General features: G+C 36.7%; 2 protein-coding genes across 2 annotated transcripts; one reads left to right on the forward strand and one right to left on the reverse strand.

Moving 5' to 3' along the window:
• The first annotated feature begins 2,210 nt into the window (after positions 1–2,210).
• On the forward strand, positions 2,211–8,173 carry LOC114320636 (putative inactive receptor-like protein kinase At3g56050). Its single transcript, XM_028267702.2, has 9 exons — positions 2,211–2,669; positions 2,769–2,907; positions 4,772–4,843; positions 4,926–5,069; positions 5,157–5,297; positions 5,604–6,202; positions 6,445–6,635; positions 6,740–6,872; positions 7,272–8,173. The coding sequence occupies exons 1-9, from the start codon at positions 2,567–2,569 to the stop codon at positions 7,871–7,873; spliced, it is 2,124 nt and encodes a 707-aa protein (XP_028123503.2). The 5' UTR covers positions 2,211–2,566; the 3' UTR covers positions 7,874–8,173.
• Positions 8,174–8,906: 733 nt separating this feature from the next.
• LOC114320638 (pentatricopeptide repeat-containing protein At2g30100, chloroplastic) lies at positions 8,907–12,660 on the reverse strand. Its single transcript, XM_028267703.2, has 2 exons — positions 11,318–12,660; positions 8,907–9,960 (listed from the first exon to the last, which is right to left on the reverse strand). The coding sequence occupies exons 1-2, from the start codon at positions 12,059–12,061 to the stop codon at positions 9,187–9,189; spliced, it is 1,518 nt and encodes a 505-aa protein (XP_028123504.2). The 5' UTR covers positions 12,062–12,660; the 3' UTR covers positions 8,907–9,186.
• Between the last annotated feature and the right edge of the window lie 3,630 nt (positions 12,661–16,290).

Genomic DNA, 16,290 nt, shown 5'->3' on the forward strand with positions numbered 1-16,290 from the left:
AATAGGAGATAAATAAGAGATAAGTATGAGAAATATAGGTTCCGTCTGGTAGAGTTTTCTAGAGTTAATTTCACCACTTGATTTACAGTTTTTAAAAATTAATTTGATACTCATTTTTACAAACACATCTACTCGATCATCCCTTATACGTCTCCCGGTTGATTGGGACAGTGTTCAGTTTTTTTTTTTTTTTATATATATATTTTTTAAATAAAAAATATTTTTAGAATTTTTAAATTTTTTTTATGAGTTTTGAATAGAATTTTGAGTTATGTATTTAGTCATGAGTTGTACGTTTTTAAATCAAATATCATATGTCACATCATTCATTTCAAACTCAATTCCAAACTCTTTTCAGAACTTATAACTAAATAAATTTTTCATATTCAAACCATAATTTTAAAACTCACAAACTCAAAATATAACTCTATTTTCAAATCATAATTCTAAAAGTCCACCAAATGGTACCATAAATTTTTTAATGTATTTCTGACTTCAAAAGAAAAGAATTTGGGACTATTACTCAAAAACTTCGAAATTAAACTTATGAAGTATCTATTATGGTGATGCTACTAGCATCAATTAGTGTATTAATTCGTGTACTAACACTAATTATGATATTATTATTGCCTCTACTCATTATATAAATTATAAATATAAAAAATATCTTAAATTATATTATATTATCAATTAATATATTAATTAATGTATTAATTGATATATATACTATTATGAGTAATGTTAGATGTCCCAAATAATCTACCAAATGTTTTACCAAATCTCTCACATGGATGTGGGACCCACACACATGTGGGTTTGTGTGGATCCCACACCCATGTGAGAGGTTTGATAAAATATTTGATAAATTATTTGGGGTCTCTAGCATTTCCCTACTATTATTCCATCCATTAAGAGTATTAAAGGAAATAATCAAGGGTAAAAAACAGAAGAAGAAGAAATAAACGGAAAATTACACAACGGCGCGATTATAAGAGAGAAGAGAGAGAGTCGCCGCAGGCGCGCAGGAAAACGCGGAAAGAAACAAACTACCATAACTGTAATCTCGGTCAAGTTCACCAATTGGCCGATATTTCGGTCTGTTGTGTCGGCAAGTTTCAGTTCTTTAGAATGTCGGTCCGTAAACTATTATTGAAAAAATTAAAACCACTTTCTACATGTGGGACTCCACTTAAATATTTAAATCAATTCTTTCTTTTATTTATTTTTTGAATAAATTATAAACACATCTTTTGAGATTTATTTAAATTATAAATTATTTTTTATGATTTTAAAAATTACATTATATCTCATAAGGTTTTTAATTTTATAATAAATAAGTTCTTTTATTAATAAATCATCAAGTTAATTAACAGTTTTTAATAATGTTAAAATTTTATTTAAATTAATAATTTATAATTTTATTATTGTATAAGTGAATAGTTAAAAATTTCACTTTTTTAATTAATTCTGTTAAATAAAAAATTCTGACAGAGAGATATGTCACTATGCTTGGTTACCACTTTTCAAAAATATTTTTCAAAAAATTCTACTTTTTTATTTTCCGTATTTTTTTATTTTTACTAAATTTTTTTAATATTTTGAGCAATTTTTTTAATTTTTAGACATACCTAACATAAATATACCTAAAAAGTAAAAAAAAAATTGAAAAAAATCTTTTTAAAAATTCACTAAATACCAAAAATACAAAAAAAATACGAGAATTCAGTACATTTTTTTAAATATTTTTATGTATTTATTAATTTTTAAAAATATTTTTTCACAAATTTTTTACTTTTTAGATACATCTAAGTAAGGTGCATCTAAAAAAATAAAAAAAAATGTTTAAAATTTTAAAAATATTCACTAAAAACAAAAACACGAAAACCAAAAAACTCAGTTTTCAAAAAACTTAATTCAAAAAACTCAAACCAAACACACTGATTTGTATTTTTCCAAATTAAAAGGACAATTCGTATTTTAAACAAATCTCAAAAAATATATTGTAATTACTCTTTATTTTTTAATTATCAATCATTTATTTTATTGACATAAATAAATTTAAAAAATAGACATATATTATTTTTCTTACCATATATGATATTTCAAAATAGTATAGTTAGTTAAAAAAAGTAAAATATTAATTATTTATATTAAATAATTGAAAAACATAAGATAACATAATATAATAAATACTGATTAATAAAAAAATATGACCATGTAATAATTCGCACTATTGTATAATTTGCTGCAAGAGTAGTTCTCGTATCGCATCATTTAAAAATCTCAGAAAAATCACCGAATTACGCGTTTCTTCTCTCTTTCTCTAAATTAGCTTGCACTTACACAGACGCCAACAATCTCTCTCTCTCTCTCTCTCTCTCTCTATGTATAATAAGTCTCTTTCGACCCATTCTGCTCTCACTTTCTGTGTCTATTTTTCTCAACTCTCTTTCTCTATCTATATATCTGCCTATATATATGTATATAGGTATGTTGATACACATTTGTTTAATCATTGATTGATTGGACTACAGAGACCAATCGTTTTTCTCCAAAATTATTTGAAATGAGTGAAAGATGGAGATTCAAGCTTCGCATGGCGATGGTGTTGGTTGTTCTTCTCATGTTTCATCACAGCTCGAGTCTGTGCTGGTCTCTCAACAGCGAAGGTACGTACAAGAGCTCAATTACACTTTGGAAACTATCTCTTTGTTCGTCTTCCTCTTTTTGGGAGGTAATGTGAATGAACTTGAATATTCATGTTACAGGCTTGGCGTTGTTGGAGTTTCGAGAGAGAGTGGTGAGAGATCCATTTGGTGCGCTATTGAACTGGAATGATCTTGACGGAGACATCGATCCCTGTTCTTGGTTCGGAGTTGAGTGCTCTGACGGAAGAGTAATTATCCTGTGAGTAATTCATTCTTTCGTTTTTGTATTTGGAAACGCACAAGTAAATACATTCATGTATGTATGTATCTATTGATTTGTTAGAATACATCTTAATAAGGAAATTGAGTTCTATAGAATTCGGATTTTCTTTTGATTGATTGAATTTTATGTCCAGTTCCTCCATGTGAAATCTGAATTTAAAATGATATCAATGATGAATAATTTGTGAAACTATGTAGTGTCTATTGTTGTTTTAATGACCTAAACTTCATTACTATGCAGACTTTAGGTAGTATTGATATGGATGTTTCAAATGAAATAAGTATCCAATCCACCCGTTGTTTCTCTTGAAATTTCAATGCAATTCAGTCAAAACAAGGTTACACATCCATTTCTCAGAGATACCCATTTTCTAGATCTCTTAATAGCTAAAATGTGATCAGTTCCAGATGTTGTGGACATTGTTTAATTTTCCCCTATCACCTTTCACTGACAAACCATGTCTACAAGACTTCTGGTATTCATTCGAGGCAAGGCCATACACTTGTTTGGCTCCTCGCATAGTATAGCTCACATCCAAAAAACTGATTGGGGGATGGGGCAACGCCCATGAAGCTCTGGTGGAAAGGGAAGCCCTACCCGGCTGTATGCCCATGGGTACACCACGGCTCTTTGAAAAAGCGTGGGCTGACTCAGAGACCTGGGACCTTGGCTTAGCAATGAATGAAGGGAAGCTCGAAGAATAGATCCCACTTGTGAATTTAAAAACATTTTGTCGAATGAGATGGAGACAAAGTCAATTTATTTTTTAATATATTATATTTTTTGGGAAGAGGTGGAATATGTTAAAAGATGGGGAGGCTGATGATATTATAGTTGTAGCAATTTTTTAGTTCTATAATGGGGACTGAGTTGTTAGGTTTGGTTTGTCCACCTTTGAATGGTTGTTCACGTATTTTTCTGAAGATTCTCTCTAAACCTGCCACTTTCAAAATAACAATAGTTGGCTTCATTTCATTTCATTTGGCTAACAGATGTCGATGAATACTTGGCTTCCTGGCTTATAATATTCATGAAAAGTTTAGGTCAACTAGGCGTCTTTTATATATATATATATATATATATTATTTTAAATTAGAGAAATCAGAATAATCCTAGTTAGTTCTGTGCATAACCTCTTATAATCCTAGTTTTGGTCAACTCTGTTTTTCAAAATCAGAATAATTCACTCTGCATTCTAAACAAAAACAAATCACTTAACAAAGCTCCCATCATGCCATGCAACTTGGAACACAAATAAACAATTTTCCATTCTTGCAAGATGAAATGCCGGTGCAATAATCCTCATTCCAATAATCTTGCAATACTAGTTTAAGCCCAAAACACAAAACACAATTAATTATGATTTAAGTAAATGGTTTAAGCTCTCAAAACACAAATTATTGCAAGAAAGTATTGCAGAGAATCTTTTCCCCTTGTTCATTTGGTAAATGTCATGCTGTTGTGACATTGGCTGTTGTGTAAACAACAATGCTAGAGGGCCACAATTTTTGTGGTCACAATGGCTCAAAACTGTCAAAACGGTCGTTTTGACAGTTTTGAGCCATTGTGACCACAAAAATTGTGGCCCTCAAATATTTTCCTTGTGCAAATGATTCAGCCGTGTTGGCATTTCATATTACCACTGTAAGTGAAATGGAACTACCTGAACCTAGTTGCTTAGGAGGATCACAGAGCCCTTCAACTGATAAGATTCAAAGCAATTTAATTGTGCACCTAGTGATGCTATGACAGCTAGTTAGGGGTAGTCTAGGCTTTGATTATTGCATATTATGATTGCACTTTTCTCTTAACCTTACAGTTATTTTTGTTCAAATTGCAGGAACTTGGAGGATCTTTGTCTTGAAGGAACATTGGCACCTGAGCTGGGGAGGCTGACACACATGAAATCCATGTAAGCCTATATGAAACCATTTTATGGCCCCATGTAGTTAATTATTCTCTGTCTTCATGCATTTGACACTATTTCAATGCAGTACTTTACGCAACAACTCGTTTTGGGGAAACATTCCAGTGGAGATTGCTGAATTGAAGGAACTGGAGGTGTTGGATTTAGGATACAATAATTTTAGTGGGCCAATTCCATCTGATCTTGGCAATAACCTGTCCTTGTCAATTCTGTGAGTCAATCCGTCTAATTTTTGATATCTTACATTGACTGTGCAACCTAAGCTTGTGTTAACTAGATCTTGTGGTTATTATTGCAGTTTACTGGACAACAACAAGTTTCTTGGTAGCTTATCTCCTGAACTTTATAGACTTATGACGCTTTCTGAATTTCAAGTAGATGAGAATCACCTCACTAGTGCTGCTTTAGAGGCTAGTTGCAACAGCAGAGCTAGTGCTTGGTAAGTCTGGACAAATATGAAGCTCTTTTCCTTCCAGTTACTGTAATTTTGCATTTCTCTCTTTCCAATATGCTTGAATTGTTGAATAATACATTATATTGGGGGTTTCCATAAACTTGATGGAAAAATTTATTTGGGACTAAGAATTTTAAAAGTGAAAAGAAAAGAAAAGGTTTATGACTGGGATTTTTCCGTTTGGGAAAAATGGTAGTTCTTTCACATCACCTGCATATTTGCTCTGTGATTGATGAGGAACATTAAAGCAATTTTTTTTAGCTCTTCTTGATGAGCTTCTTTTACTCGCAGGAGCACAGAACGCGATGGAAATGTAGCGCAACGGAGGCTGCTGCAGATGGCCCCAAATTCACCCAAAGCTAAGAGCAAAAGACAAAATAAGAGGGATTCCAAGTCATCACCATTTCCTTCTCCCTCTGCATCACCTTCAAATTCACCATTGCCATCAATATTTTCACCTTCACACTCACCCTCAGATTCACCAATTTCATCTATTTCATTACCCCCATCAGCATCTACATCATTACCACCAGAATCTCCAGCTGCTTCCCCATCAGACTCTTTGGTCCCTTCACCGTCACCTATGCCACCACCAAGTCCAGCTCCATCAGCTCTACCAAATCCACCTCTTGATTCTAAGCCACCAGTGCACGATCCTTCTCCCTTGCTGCCTTCTCCATCAACTCCTAGCCAAAATGTACCACAGAGTTCCACGTCGGATAAGGATCGTAAAAATCTGACAAGACTGATGTGGTCTGTAATGCTGGGGGGTTCTGTATTCATATTTTTTTCGGTCCTTGGCTTTTTATTCTGTCGAAGTAGTAAGGTGGTTACCGTCAAACCTTGGGCAACAGGATTAAGTGGGCAGCTTCAAAAGGCGTTTGTAACAGGTTATTCTTTTTCTCATACTGATAAATGCTCATTTTACATGTTCGTACTCTAGGTGAATCTAATGCTTAAAAATGTGGACAGTTCAATGACGCTCATGATAGTCTTGAAAGGTTGCATTTTGGAGGATGAATCTTCTTGCCTCTAATACATGTTCATTTTAAGAATCCATTTTGATGTTACATCAATGAATCGGTTTCTTTGTAATCATGTTTGAGAATTTGAGAGTATGATTGCATTCCAGGTGTACCGAAGCTCCAGCGATCAGAACTAGAAACAGCTTGTGAAGATTTCAGTAACATAATTGGTTCTCTATCAGATGGCACAGTGTACAAAGGGACTCTTTCAAGTGGAGTTGAGATAGCAGTAACATCCACTGCAGTGAAGTATGCTGAAGACTGGTCAAAGAAATCAGAAGCCCAGTTTCGAAAGACGGTATGCTAATCGTAAAATTAAAAAAACAAATAAATTTAAGGGCAATGATATTTACACTCCACTTTCGGCTATCGCTTATTTGTTACTTTTTGGTCATTTTTCAGATAGACACACTATCAAAAGTGAACCACAAGAACTTTGTGAACCTTATTGGGTTTTGCGAAGAAGAGAAGCCTTTCACCAGGATGATGGTTTTTGAGTATGCTCCAAACGGGACGCTCTTTGAGCATCTACACAGTGAGTTTTGTGATATACTTGTAGCATTTCATGATTAGTTGCCCATAAGCTGAAATGAAACAACAGGCCTTTCTGGATGGTCAATGCGGACCTTAATTCTTCGTAGACCCATTTTGAATGTTGACAAGTCCAGGGATGTAATCCCTGCATAGATTAAGATTTCAGTTTTTGTTGTCGATGAGGCTGCCATTATTTCATGTCTCATGTTTGATTGCTGAAATCACTGCTTTCATGTTTGAATGCCATGATGTGAGGAGTTTGGTGATTGCATTAATCATAGCAGATATGTGATGTACACGCACTTGATTTGCAGTATTCAATTTCTGGTTTAGTTGATGTTCAATTCCGGAACACCCCTAGTTATAAAGCTGAATTAATCGTCTCTAATCATCTCTGCAGTAAAAGAAGCCGAGCACTTGGATTGGGGAATGCGACTGCGAATAGCCATGGGCATGGCGTACTGCCTCGAGCATATGCATCAGCTCACCCCGCCCATAGCCCACAGAAACTTCCATTCTTCTTCTGTGTATCTTACTGAAGACTATGCAGCCAAAATATCAGATTTCAGTTTCTGGAACGAACTCACTGCAACAAAGATGGGTTCAGCCGCCGCAGCGCTCTTGGAGACACCATCCGGAGATCCAGAGAGCAATGTTTACAGCTTCGGGGTGATTTTGTTTGAAATGGTAACAGGTAAGCTTCCATACTCCGTGGATAATGATGGTTCTCGTGTGGACTGGGCATCGGATTACTTAAAGGGGGAACAACCCTTGAGAGAACGGGTCGACCCGACTTTGAAATCTTTCCAAGAGGAAGAGGTGGAGAAACTATTTGAAGTAATAAAAGATTGTGTTCATTCTAACCCCAAACACAGACCAACAATGAAAGAGGTCACAGCTAGGTTGAAAGAGATCACAACTATGGGCCCTGATGGAGCTACACCAAAATTATCCCCTCTTTGGTGGGCTGAACTTGAGATTTTGACTACTGAAGCAAGTTAAAGAGGTCAAATTGCGCTGCAAAGTATAAATTTAATTCTCTTTCCAATTGTCTATTGCATTTTTTTTTGCCCTTAATGCTGTTGAGCTCGAAGTTACTGGTATCTAATTTGTTCGATACATATTTTTTTATTATATTTTTGTTGGAAAATGGTTGTATCCAATATAGGGTACAGGAGTATATCTGTATATACTGATAAGGGAAGTCCTGTGTTGATTTTGTTTTTTCCATGCCAAGGATTTGGCATTTGATTATCTACAAAAATACTATTATGAAATCAATAAATATGATTTTTCAAGACATTTTCCTGATGCCTTGTTGATACTTTTGGAGGTTGTGTTGTGGAATTTGAGTTTTTGTTTTCACCATTTGCATTTGAGTGAATGGCTGCCTTATCTTCAAAACCCCCCTTGCCCACTTTTCTATTATTGCCTCCAACTAGAGCCACTAGTTTTGAGTTAACGCGACAAAAAAGTTTTATCAAGTTTTCCACAAAGTGAAGCTATCAGATTCTATATGCCAGACAAAAACAAATATGAAATTTGTGGCACCTAAAACTCTGTTGGCCAGACTACAAATAAACATGCCGTTCAAGGGTTCATAACAGTTTTATGATTTCACAAGGTTGAGGGTTTTAGCATCACATGGATTTTTCCTCTAGAGCTCCCTTTAAAAAAATCCTCCATCATTCATGTGGGTGTTTCCATTCAGGTCGAAGGTAATGGCTCAGCAAAAAATATTTCCGAAAGAGAGTTCAGAGCAATAGAGGGCAATTCAACAGAAAATAAAAACACCCTTCCCATCCACTTCTCTTTGCAACCAATCCATCTTAAAAAAGGGCTTAATTGGGATTCCACATTCCTACGAAATCATCAAAAGCATTGAATAAACAACACATGACAGAGATTCACAGTATACATACATATATGCGAGCATATGAGGCCCCTAACAGCAAGACCAGATGTAGCTTGACCGTAATAAAAGAAGGAAAAAAGGAAAAAAGGAAAAAAAAGAAGAAAGAAATCCAAAGCGAAATGGAATAAGGAAACCATAAGAACATACCTGTAACATACATATACAGCCTTTCTATATCATCTTGCTACAAGTTCTTGATTATGTTTACAGCATCCACCATTTACACAAACTATTTGAACTCGAGAGCAAAACACTCACCATCATCGCACTGCTCTCTGAGCCACTCAAAACTATACATATTTATAAAAAATGTTTATGTAGAGACGAAGTTGTGCTTGTAAGATCTGGACCTCTTTCTCAATACAAGGTTCAGTATCCTCACAACTTCTTGTCCAATTCATCAAAGCATTTTTATTATCCACAGCTTATAATTCTTCATGTATGTATAAATGAGACAAGGCCCAGACAGATTTTCATTGGAGAGGCGCTTGCACAGCTTGAGATAAGTTTCCAAATTTCCCGATTGTTGAATCCTTTTTCTTAGTCCCTGCATCACAGCTGCCCTGTCCAGAAACTCTGGATATAAACCAGAGTCCAGCATTTTAATTATTGTATCTGCAGCATCATCGAAATGACCGCCTTTGATGTACCCTCTCAACAACCACGATAAGGTTTTCTTCTTACGCATAGGACTTGTAACCTCCATTCTTGACAGCAATCGTGCAATTGAACCGGGCTCCTTTTGGGAAGCACAGATCGCTAAAACAATGTCGTAGAGATCTCCATCAGCTTCCTTACCCACAAGCTTCATTGCCCACAGCTGTCTTTCAGCCTCAAGTCCACGACCAGCACAAACGTACATGGCAAGTAGTCTCTCATGAACCATCCCATAAAGTGACGGCCCTCCCTCTCGACTCGCCCAATTGGACAAGCGTACTCCATCAGCTAGAAGATCTGACTGATACCCCTCAACAATACCAACATTTTCTGAATCTAATTCGACAATTAAACCAGCCTTGCTGAAACCTTTTAACTTGCGTAAAACTTTTGCGAATTCATTCAGCTCTTTCACCACGGCCGTCATACCAATTAGGTAGCTGTAGACCTCTGGCTTCAACCCAGATTCTCTAAGGTGAATCACAAAGTTGACTGCATCCCGGTATTTACCATCCGCCTAACATAGCACATTTTTTTTTATAACAGTGTTTACCATTAGACACACAAAATAATTTCTCAAATAAATGCATGCACAACAAAATAACATCACTAGTTAGTAAGACATTCAAAATGTACAATTGACTAAAAGTAAGCTGACTCAGACTGTCATAAAACAAACCCGAGTTCATTTTATCATATATTAGGTATGAGCTAGAGTCCAATCAAAATCTTTTAGCATCCTGAGCTTGAGTTGAGCATGAAGGTGTCCACTTTGGATCATTTCCTTTGGCTGCATTATGAGCCATTCTACAGAATAACTCTATGTATTCTACAAACAATGATATGTGAGGCCGACCGCATTTTTATACAAGAAATTTGTAACATATACAACATTCCCAACCTTTGCAGGTAAGCCTAATAGACTAATCAAATCCAACAACACAGATAATGGACTAAGAAAGTCTCTTTTTAAGACATAATAGATGGTATAATGGACTTGTTCTATGTCTTGTTCTGCAACCAGGTCGAAGCACATTGGAAAAGACTTTTTTATGCAACATAAAATTTCAATATAACCATTCTAAAATGTCAATAAAAGCAACCATATTAAGATAATTGTGTCATGATAGATGACTGGTAAGATAAAGAAAAAGCAAATTAGATATGACAATTACAAATGTAATAAGGTAGATATAGCATGGCACTGATTAGAGGGAAAGTACACGAAATCAATGAAGATAATCTGGCAATGCAATCAAGTCACATCACTACAAGAATTCATGAAAGAGACCTAGCAAAAAGATAAGGTGTTACTCATCTATATTGACAATGTCCTCCTCAAGTGATCCACATAATATTTCCAGCTGACTAAACCTATTGGATTGAATAAATCCAATAGCACAAACTGATCAACTTTCTGAGTGCTGACTTGACTGAAGAGATTTGCAAAGAAAAGCAATCACAAAATACATATGTACTTGTGCATGGGCCAATAATTTTAAGAGGAAGAAAACATTAAAGTAGAACATCCAGCATAAGAATATGAAGGTAGATTAACTATTAATGATGGACAAAATTCAGCACAAATATATACTTTTAGTGCTCTAATATGCCATAAAACAAGTACATTATTATACAACCCACATAAAGATGGCTTGGTATCCACATATGAAATACCTTGCAACAAAATCAACTCAACAAAGAAACACCACATAGAATACTCGACATGAGATTGTGGCATCCAAGACAAATTCAGGGTGTGAATATAAAAAGCGCATTAAGTCAAACCTATCAAAGAACAAGCAATGTAAAATCTAGAATAAAATTTAATAACAAGTTGATGATATTGAGAATTATAGATGACAGAACCTCACCATCATCTTCCAAGCAAGATACCCAGTGGGGCCTCCCTTATGCCCTTCCCCGCCATCCTCTGAGTAAGCAATGTCCCGTCTCAAAACCTCTTTCACAAACAAAACAGCACTCTCCTTCTCCCCCACGTCCCAATACATAGATATCACCTTCTCAATCATACTAAAATTTGGTTTCAACCCAACACAATCCATATCCACAAGAAGGTCAACCACATCCCCAACATCATGTTTGGCTTCAATCAATTTCTTAACCCACCCACACATTAAAGAAACCATAAGCTCCATTGTTTCCTTATCGACTCGATTCTCCTTCTGAAGCCACTCAAACACCTCCAATGCACACCAAGAGTCTCTCCCCTCATGAGAGAAATACACCAACACAAGTTGCAATTCGCGAACGGAGAGCCGGTCATTCATTTCCTCGAGAACATCCGAGGGCTCCCTCGTCATCCGCTCTAATTCCTCAATTGCCTCAAAAAACCCCTCACTCATTTCATCCTCATCATCACTAGTTAAAAACCTATCCAATTCAACCGACTTGAAAGACCTAAAATCTCGAATTTTACTCCGATTAGCCACAACAAAACTAGGGTTTTGGCTATTGCAAGCCGTAACTGAAACCCTAGAACAAGAATCAGTAGTAAATTTCCTGTAAAATTGAGGAACAAGAAGACGATACCGACGGGACGAACAATACGTCAATCCCAAGTTGGAAAGAGAAGCGAATCCGTGGGCAGAAGCCATTTTTCGCGGAAATTTGAATCCAGGGAAGCGAATTGGGTTTAGGGTTTCTGTAATTAAATAAAATTAAATCTCAATTCTAAGAAAAGAATCAGAATTGTCAATTCTAAGATAGTTTCCACAAGTTCTTTTGTTTTTTTTGTTTTTCTTCTGGGGAACCAAACGGGGAGAGAATGAGAAGAAAAAGAAGAAGCTGCCCTAGAAAGAGGGTGGTTGTGAGATGAGAGTGAAAGAGAAGCTGTGATATGAGCAGGTGATTGGTGAAAGTGAATTAGATTTTGAAGTCAGGAAGAGTGAGTTCTTGCAATGGAAGCACTGCAACTACTGATGAAAAGCCAAGAAGAACAAGAAGAAGACGAAAAACAAACATAGGAATCGGATTGACAGGGTGATGACTAATTCATTCGTTGAGTAAGGTGTTGAAACGTGTTCCAACGGTGGTTACTAATCATAACGAATCTATCTCAATTAACGACAACGCCATCGAACCACCTAATAATTTTTCTTTTTAATTTTTAAACCATATTTGTTACATCGGATCAAAGGGATGGGCCGGCATTTCCCGATGGCCCTCAAACCCATATTTTTATGATGGCTAACATGCTTGGTTGAGTGGTCTCATTAGCTGTCTATCTAAATTTAGATGGATTGAAAAAGATATATTTATATCCGTCCATTAAAATTATTAAAATCATTCATCTTGTGAGGGATTAATTTGAATTATTCAATTTTGACGATCTAGTGGATTATTCAATTTTGACCATCTAGTGGATGCTTACTCACTCATAATCAACATTGAATGGATAGAATTTGCATACATATAGTAAGAATGCCAAAACTTCTCTCCAGAAATTGGATTGGACAATACTATTGGCCTGTGTTGGGCTTGATTTCGGACCCATTTTGATAATTTAAATCGTTTTAATGTATAGAGATCATTAAATATATCATCCTTATAAAAAATTACATTAATTAGATATCGATAGTTATTTGATCAATTTACATTTGTTCAAACGACAATTATAATTTTTAAAATCAATTGCAAACAGAAATGCAAGCTGATCAAATAGTTAGCGATATTCGATTAATGTGATTTTTTATAGGTGTACTCGACGAGATCTATACATTAAATAGTTTAAATCATCAAGATAAGTCTAAAATCAAACTCACTGCGACCTAACAGTACCGTCCAATTTGTTTTCAGATTATCATTTCAAGTTTGACCTGATATTAAAACTAAATTTCAAAAGAATTTTGAAAAACTTGCCCACTTAAGCTAATAAATATTTTTTGATTGGTCTTGGAGACTATTGAATGAGTTGGACCCTTTTAATATATATATATATATATATATATATTAATTTAGCTCACTAATAAAATATAATAATAGTAAAATAATTTTGAGTCTTCTAACAAATACTTGAATTTAAATTACGGAAAAAACATATATTTACACTTTCTTTATTTTTTTTTTATTTTTTATTTTTACATGTATAAATAATGTTAAAATTTAAATTAGAGTGATGATGATATATATATATATATATATATATATTAATTTAGCTCATTAATAAATGTGGAGATAAGAATTGGAAATACTCTCTAGATCTAGTAGGATGTTTTTGATCCTCTGCTAGTCACCTGAAAAGAAACGAACGCTCTGGTCGGGGATGCCGGAATTAGCACTCCAACGGATAAGTCAGTGTATACTCTCTAGGTTGCTTATACCTCAAGTTAATCTTACTTTTTCTCACATACCTTTCCTTAGCTGATGCTCTTCTTATTTATAATCGTCCTTAATGTTGATGGTTGGGCCCACCTTTCCTCCAACGAACAATCGCTCATTCGGCTACCTGTTCATATTCGGCCTGATTTACACCCGACTCTTCGGCCAATCTGGTTATTCAGTCTGTCCCTCCGGGATAGAGCCATATAGTACATGACTTGATTTCCTTCTCAAAATTATTCGGCTTACCTACGTAATAATATATTCAGCCCCAACAATTGTCCCCCAAACATCCTACTAATGTCAGTTAGTCGGCATATTTGGTTTTGGACTTAGAGGGTCAAAAAATACGGCGGTTTCCCTTATTCCAATGCAAGCGTCAGAACGCCTACTCTTTTAGGCATGATTACAATTTCTCGCCCCTTCGTACGCTTCATTCATTTAATACGATTTGAAACCGTGTTGTCTCTTTGTTTGTATGTTTTTTCGAATGCACAAGGTTTCTCGTTGCCTGTCAGCTCACCTCCCTTGCGTCATGCCCTCTGCAACTTCTTTCCGTTCTTTATTGTCCTCCTCATTTCTTGTAAGTTTCTCTCTTCCATTTCAACTTATTTTCCTTGTTTGTTTGCTGTTTAAAGTGTCCACTTTAACTGCTATGATGGCGAAACATTTGAGAGCCCTTCTTTCTGCAGATTGAGTCTCTGGTTTCCGTCACCATTTTTCTATTCCTGACGACGTCCATCTGTCACTCTTGGCAGAGAACGTGATTGACACGGAGAGGACCGATGAGAGTACAATCATCTTTCCTCTCTTGTCAATTGCTGAGGGCGGAGTCCGTTTCCCTCTTCATCCACTTTTGAGGGCTGTCCTTCGCCATTGGGGTTCAATCCATTCTCAGCCGAACGTAAATTTTTATCGAATAATAATGGGAATTGCAGTACTAAACCGACGCCTTATGCTTAACTTTGGAATCCCTGCCATTCGGCATTGTTATGCCTTGGCCAAATCCTCTAGCCGGCAGGGGCGCTATTTCCTCAGGCCAAGGACATCGCCTATCATCTGATGACAATGCTTGCCAGCTCTGGCAAACATGTTGACGATGTTATGGTCGTTGTCCGTGGTAACTGGAAATTCGGCGAGGGCGAAGATCGTCAAGATCCAGTGCCCAGGCAAAGGGGTGAACCAGGTGGTTGTTTAATGCCCCACGAATTTTTATTAAATATTTACTTGGTTCAAATCCTACATACTTACCGTTTTATTTGTGCAGGAAACGATTTGAAATTTTTTTTCGTTTCGGCCGATGACACTATACTTGCGCAGATCAGAGCCGTACTCCAGTTCTTCAGCCGTCGGAATCTTCATAAACAAGGGAGGGCGGCCCACATTCTTTTGAGATACGAGCTGACCTACATTACTTTTTCGATCGCAGATAACATTCCGATTCTGAGGGGTGAACAGCACCTTACGGCGCTTGTTTTTTCGAGCTTCAAGAACCTTAGGCAGATTGGTTTTGAGACTTCAGACTCAGAGCCAGCGGACGAACAAGCAGCCGAAAGGGTCGCTGAGCAGCCGAATCAACCATCCCAGGACGGATCCGACGGATTAAATGAGAAGATTGACGCGGCACTAAGTTTGGTTTTCAAAAAAGCCGGCCTTAATCCTCTATCCATTTCTGGCCGAGCGAACGTGTCCTTCGAAGATATTTTCACCGACATCGGGGACCTACCCGGCTCGTATCCCAACAGCATGGCTGGTGAGTCGCTCACTCAAATGGCTATGTGGAAAAATGCCGAGAGGATGGCTGCTCGCAGGAGAGCCGAAGCTGAGGGAAATGAACCTTTGCCCCCTCCACCCGACGTTAGGGTAGAAACTCCACTTGCTCCTGTTGAGGAGGTGGTTCAGACTAATGTGGCTGAAACGGAGCCTGTTGTCGATCAACAGGAGGGCCAAGTGACGGAGCAAAGGGGGAAAAAACGTCTGGCCGAACAAGAAGTTGGTTATTCGGAAGACCTAGTGGATAAATGGCCACGAATGGAAGAGTCGGACCTGGTCGTGCCGCTTATAATACAACCAAGGATAAGGAACACGCCGGTTGCTTCCGATGCATCGGCTGTAAAAGACCCAGCTGTGGCCTTGACCTTGGCCTCCTCTATTTCTTTACCGATTGGCAGGGCAACCTTTAGGGCAGAGTACGATCTGCTGTCCATCGCATTAGCTGCTCAATCAGCGATATTGGTACGTGATCCTTGTTTGTAATTTTGCAAGGCTAACCAAAAGAAAATTTTACATTGGCTTACAGATTTCTTGTTTTGTAGGCGGCAAGAAGGATAGCTGAGATTACCCGTCACCAACATGACGCTATCGAACAGATCGGCTTTCTGACAGCCGAGGTGGAAAATGAGAAGGGGAAAGCAGCAGAGGCCTTCCTCAAAGCCGAATTTGAGGCCATAAAAGTGGAGGTAGGAAGAGCGAGGGCCGATGCCGAAGCAGATAAGGCCAAGACTGC

The sequence above is a fragment of the Camellia sinensis genome, chromosome 14 (genome assembly GCF_055761805.1).
Source record: "Camellia sinensis isolate YWXY chromosome 14, ASM5576180v1, whole genome shotgun sequence".
Taxonomy (NCBI): domain Eukaryota; kingdom Viridiplantae; phylum Streptophyta; class Magnoliopsida; order Ericales; family Theaceae; genus Camellia; species Camellia sinensis.

Bases quoted from the DNA above. Each gene is read 5' to 3' on its own strand.
- LOC114320636 (XM_028267702.2), top strand. From the start codon at position 2,567: ATGAGTGAAAGATGGAGATTCAAGCTTCGCATGGCGATGGTGTTGGTT. The intron at 4,844-4,925 runs GTAAGCCTATAT...ATTTCAATGCAG, and splicing joins CTGACACACATGAAATCCAT to TACTTTACGCAACAACTCGT. The intron at 6,203-6,444 runs GTTATTCTTTTT...ATTGCATTCCAG, and splicing joins TCAAAAGGCGTTTGTAACAG to GTGTACCGAAGCTCCAGCGA.
- LOC114320638 (XM_028267703.2), bottom strand. From the start codon at position 12,061: ATGGCTTCTGCCCACGGATTCGCTTCTCTTTCCAACTTGGGATTGACG. The intron at 9,961-11,317 runs GTGAGGTTCTGT...GTGCTATGTTAG, and splicing joins ATCTTGCTTGGAAGATGATG to GCGGATGGTAAATACCGGGA.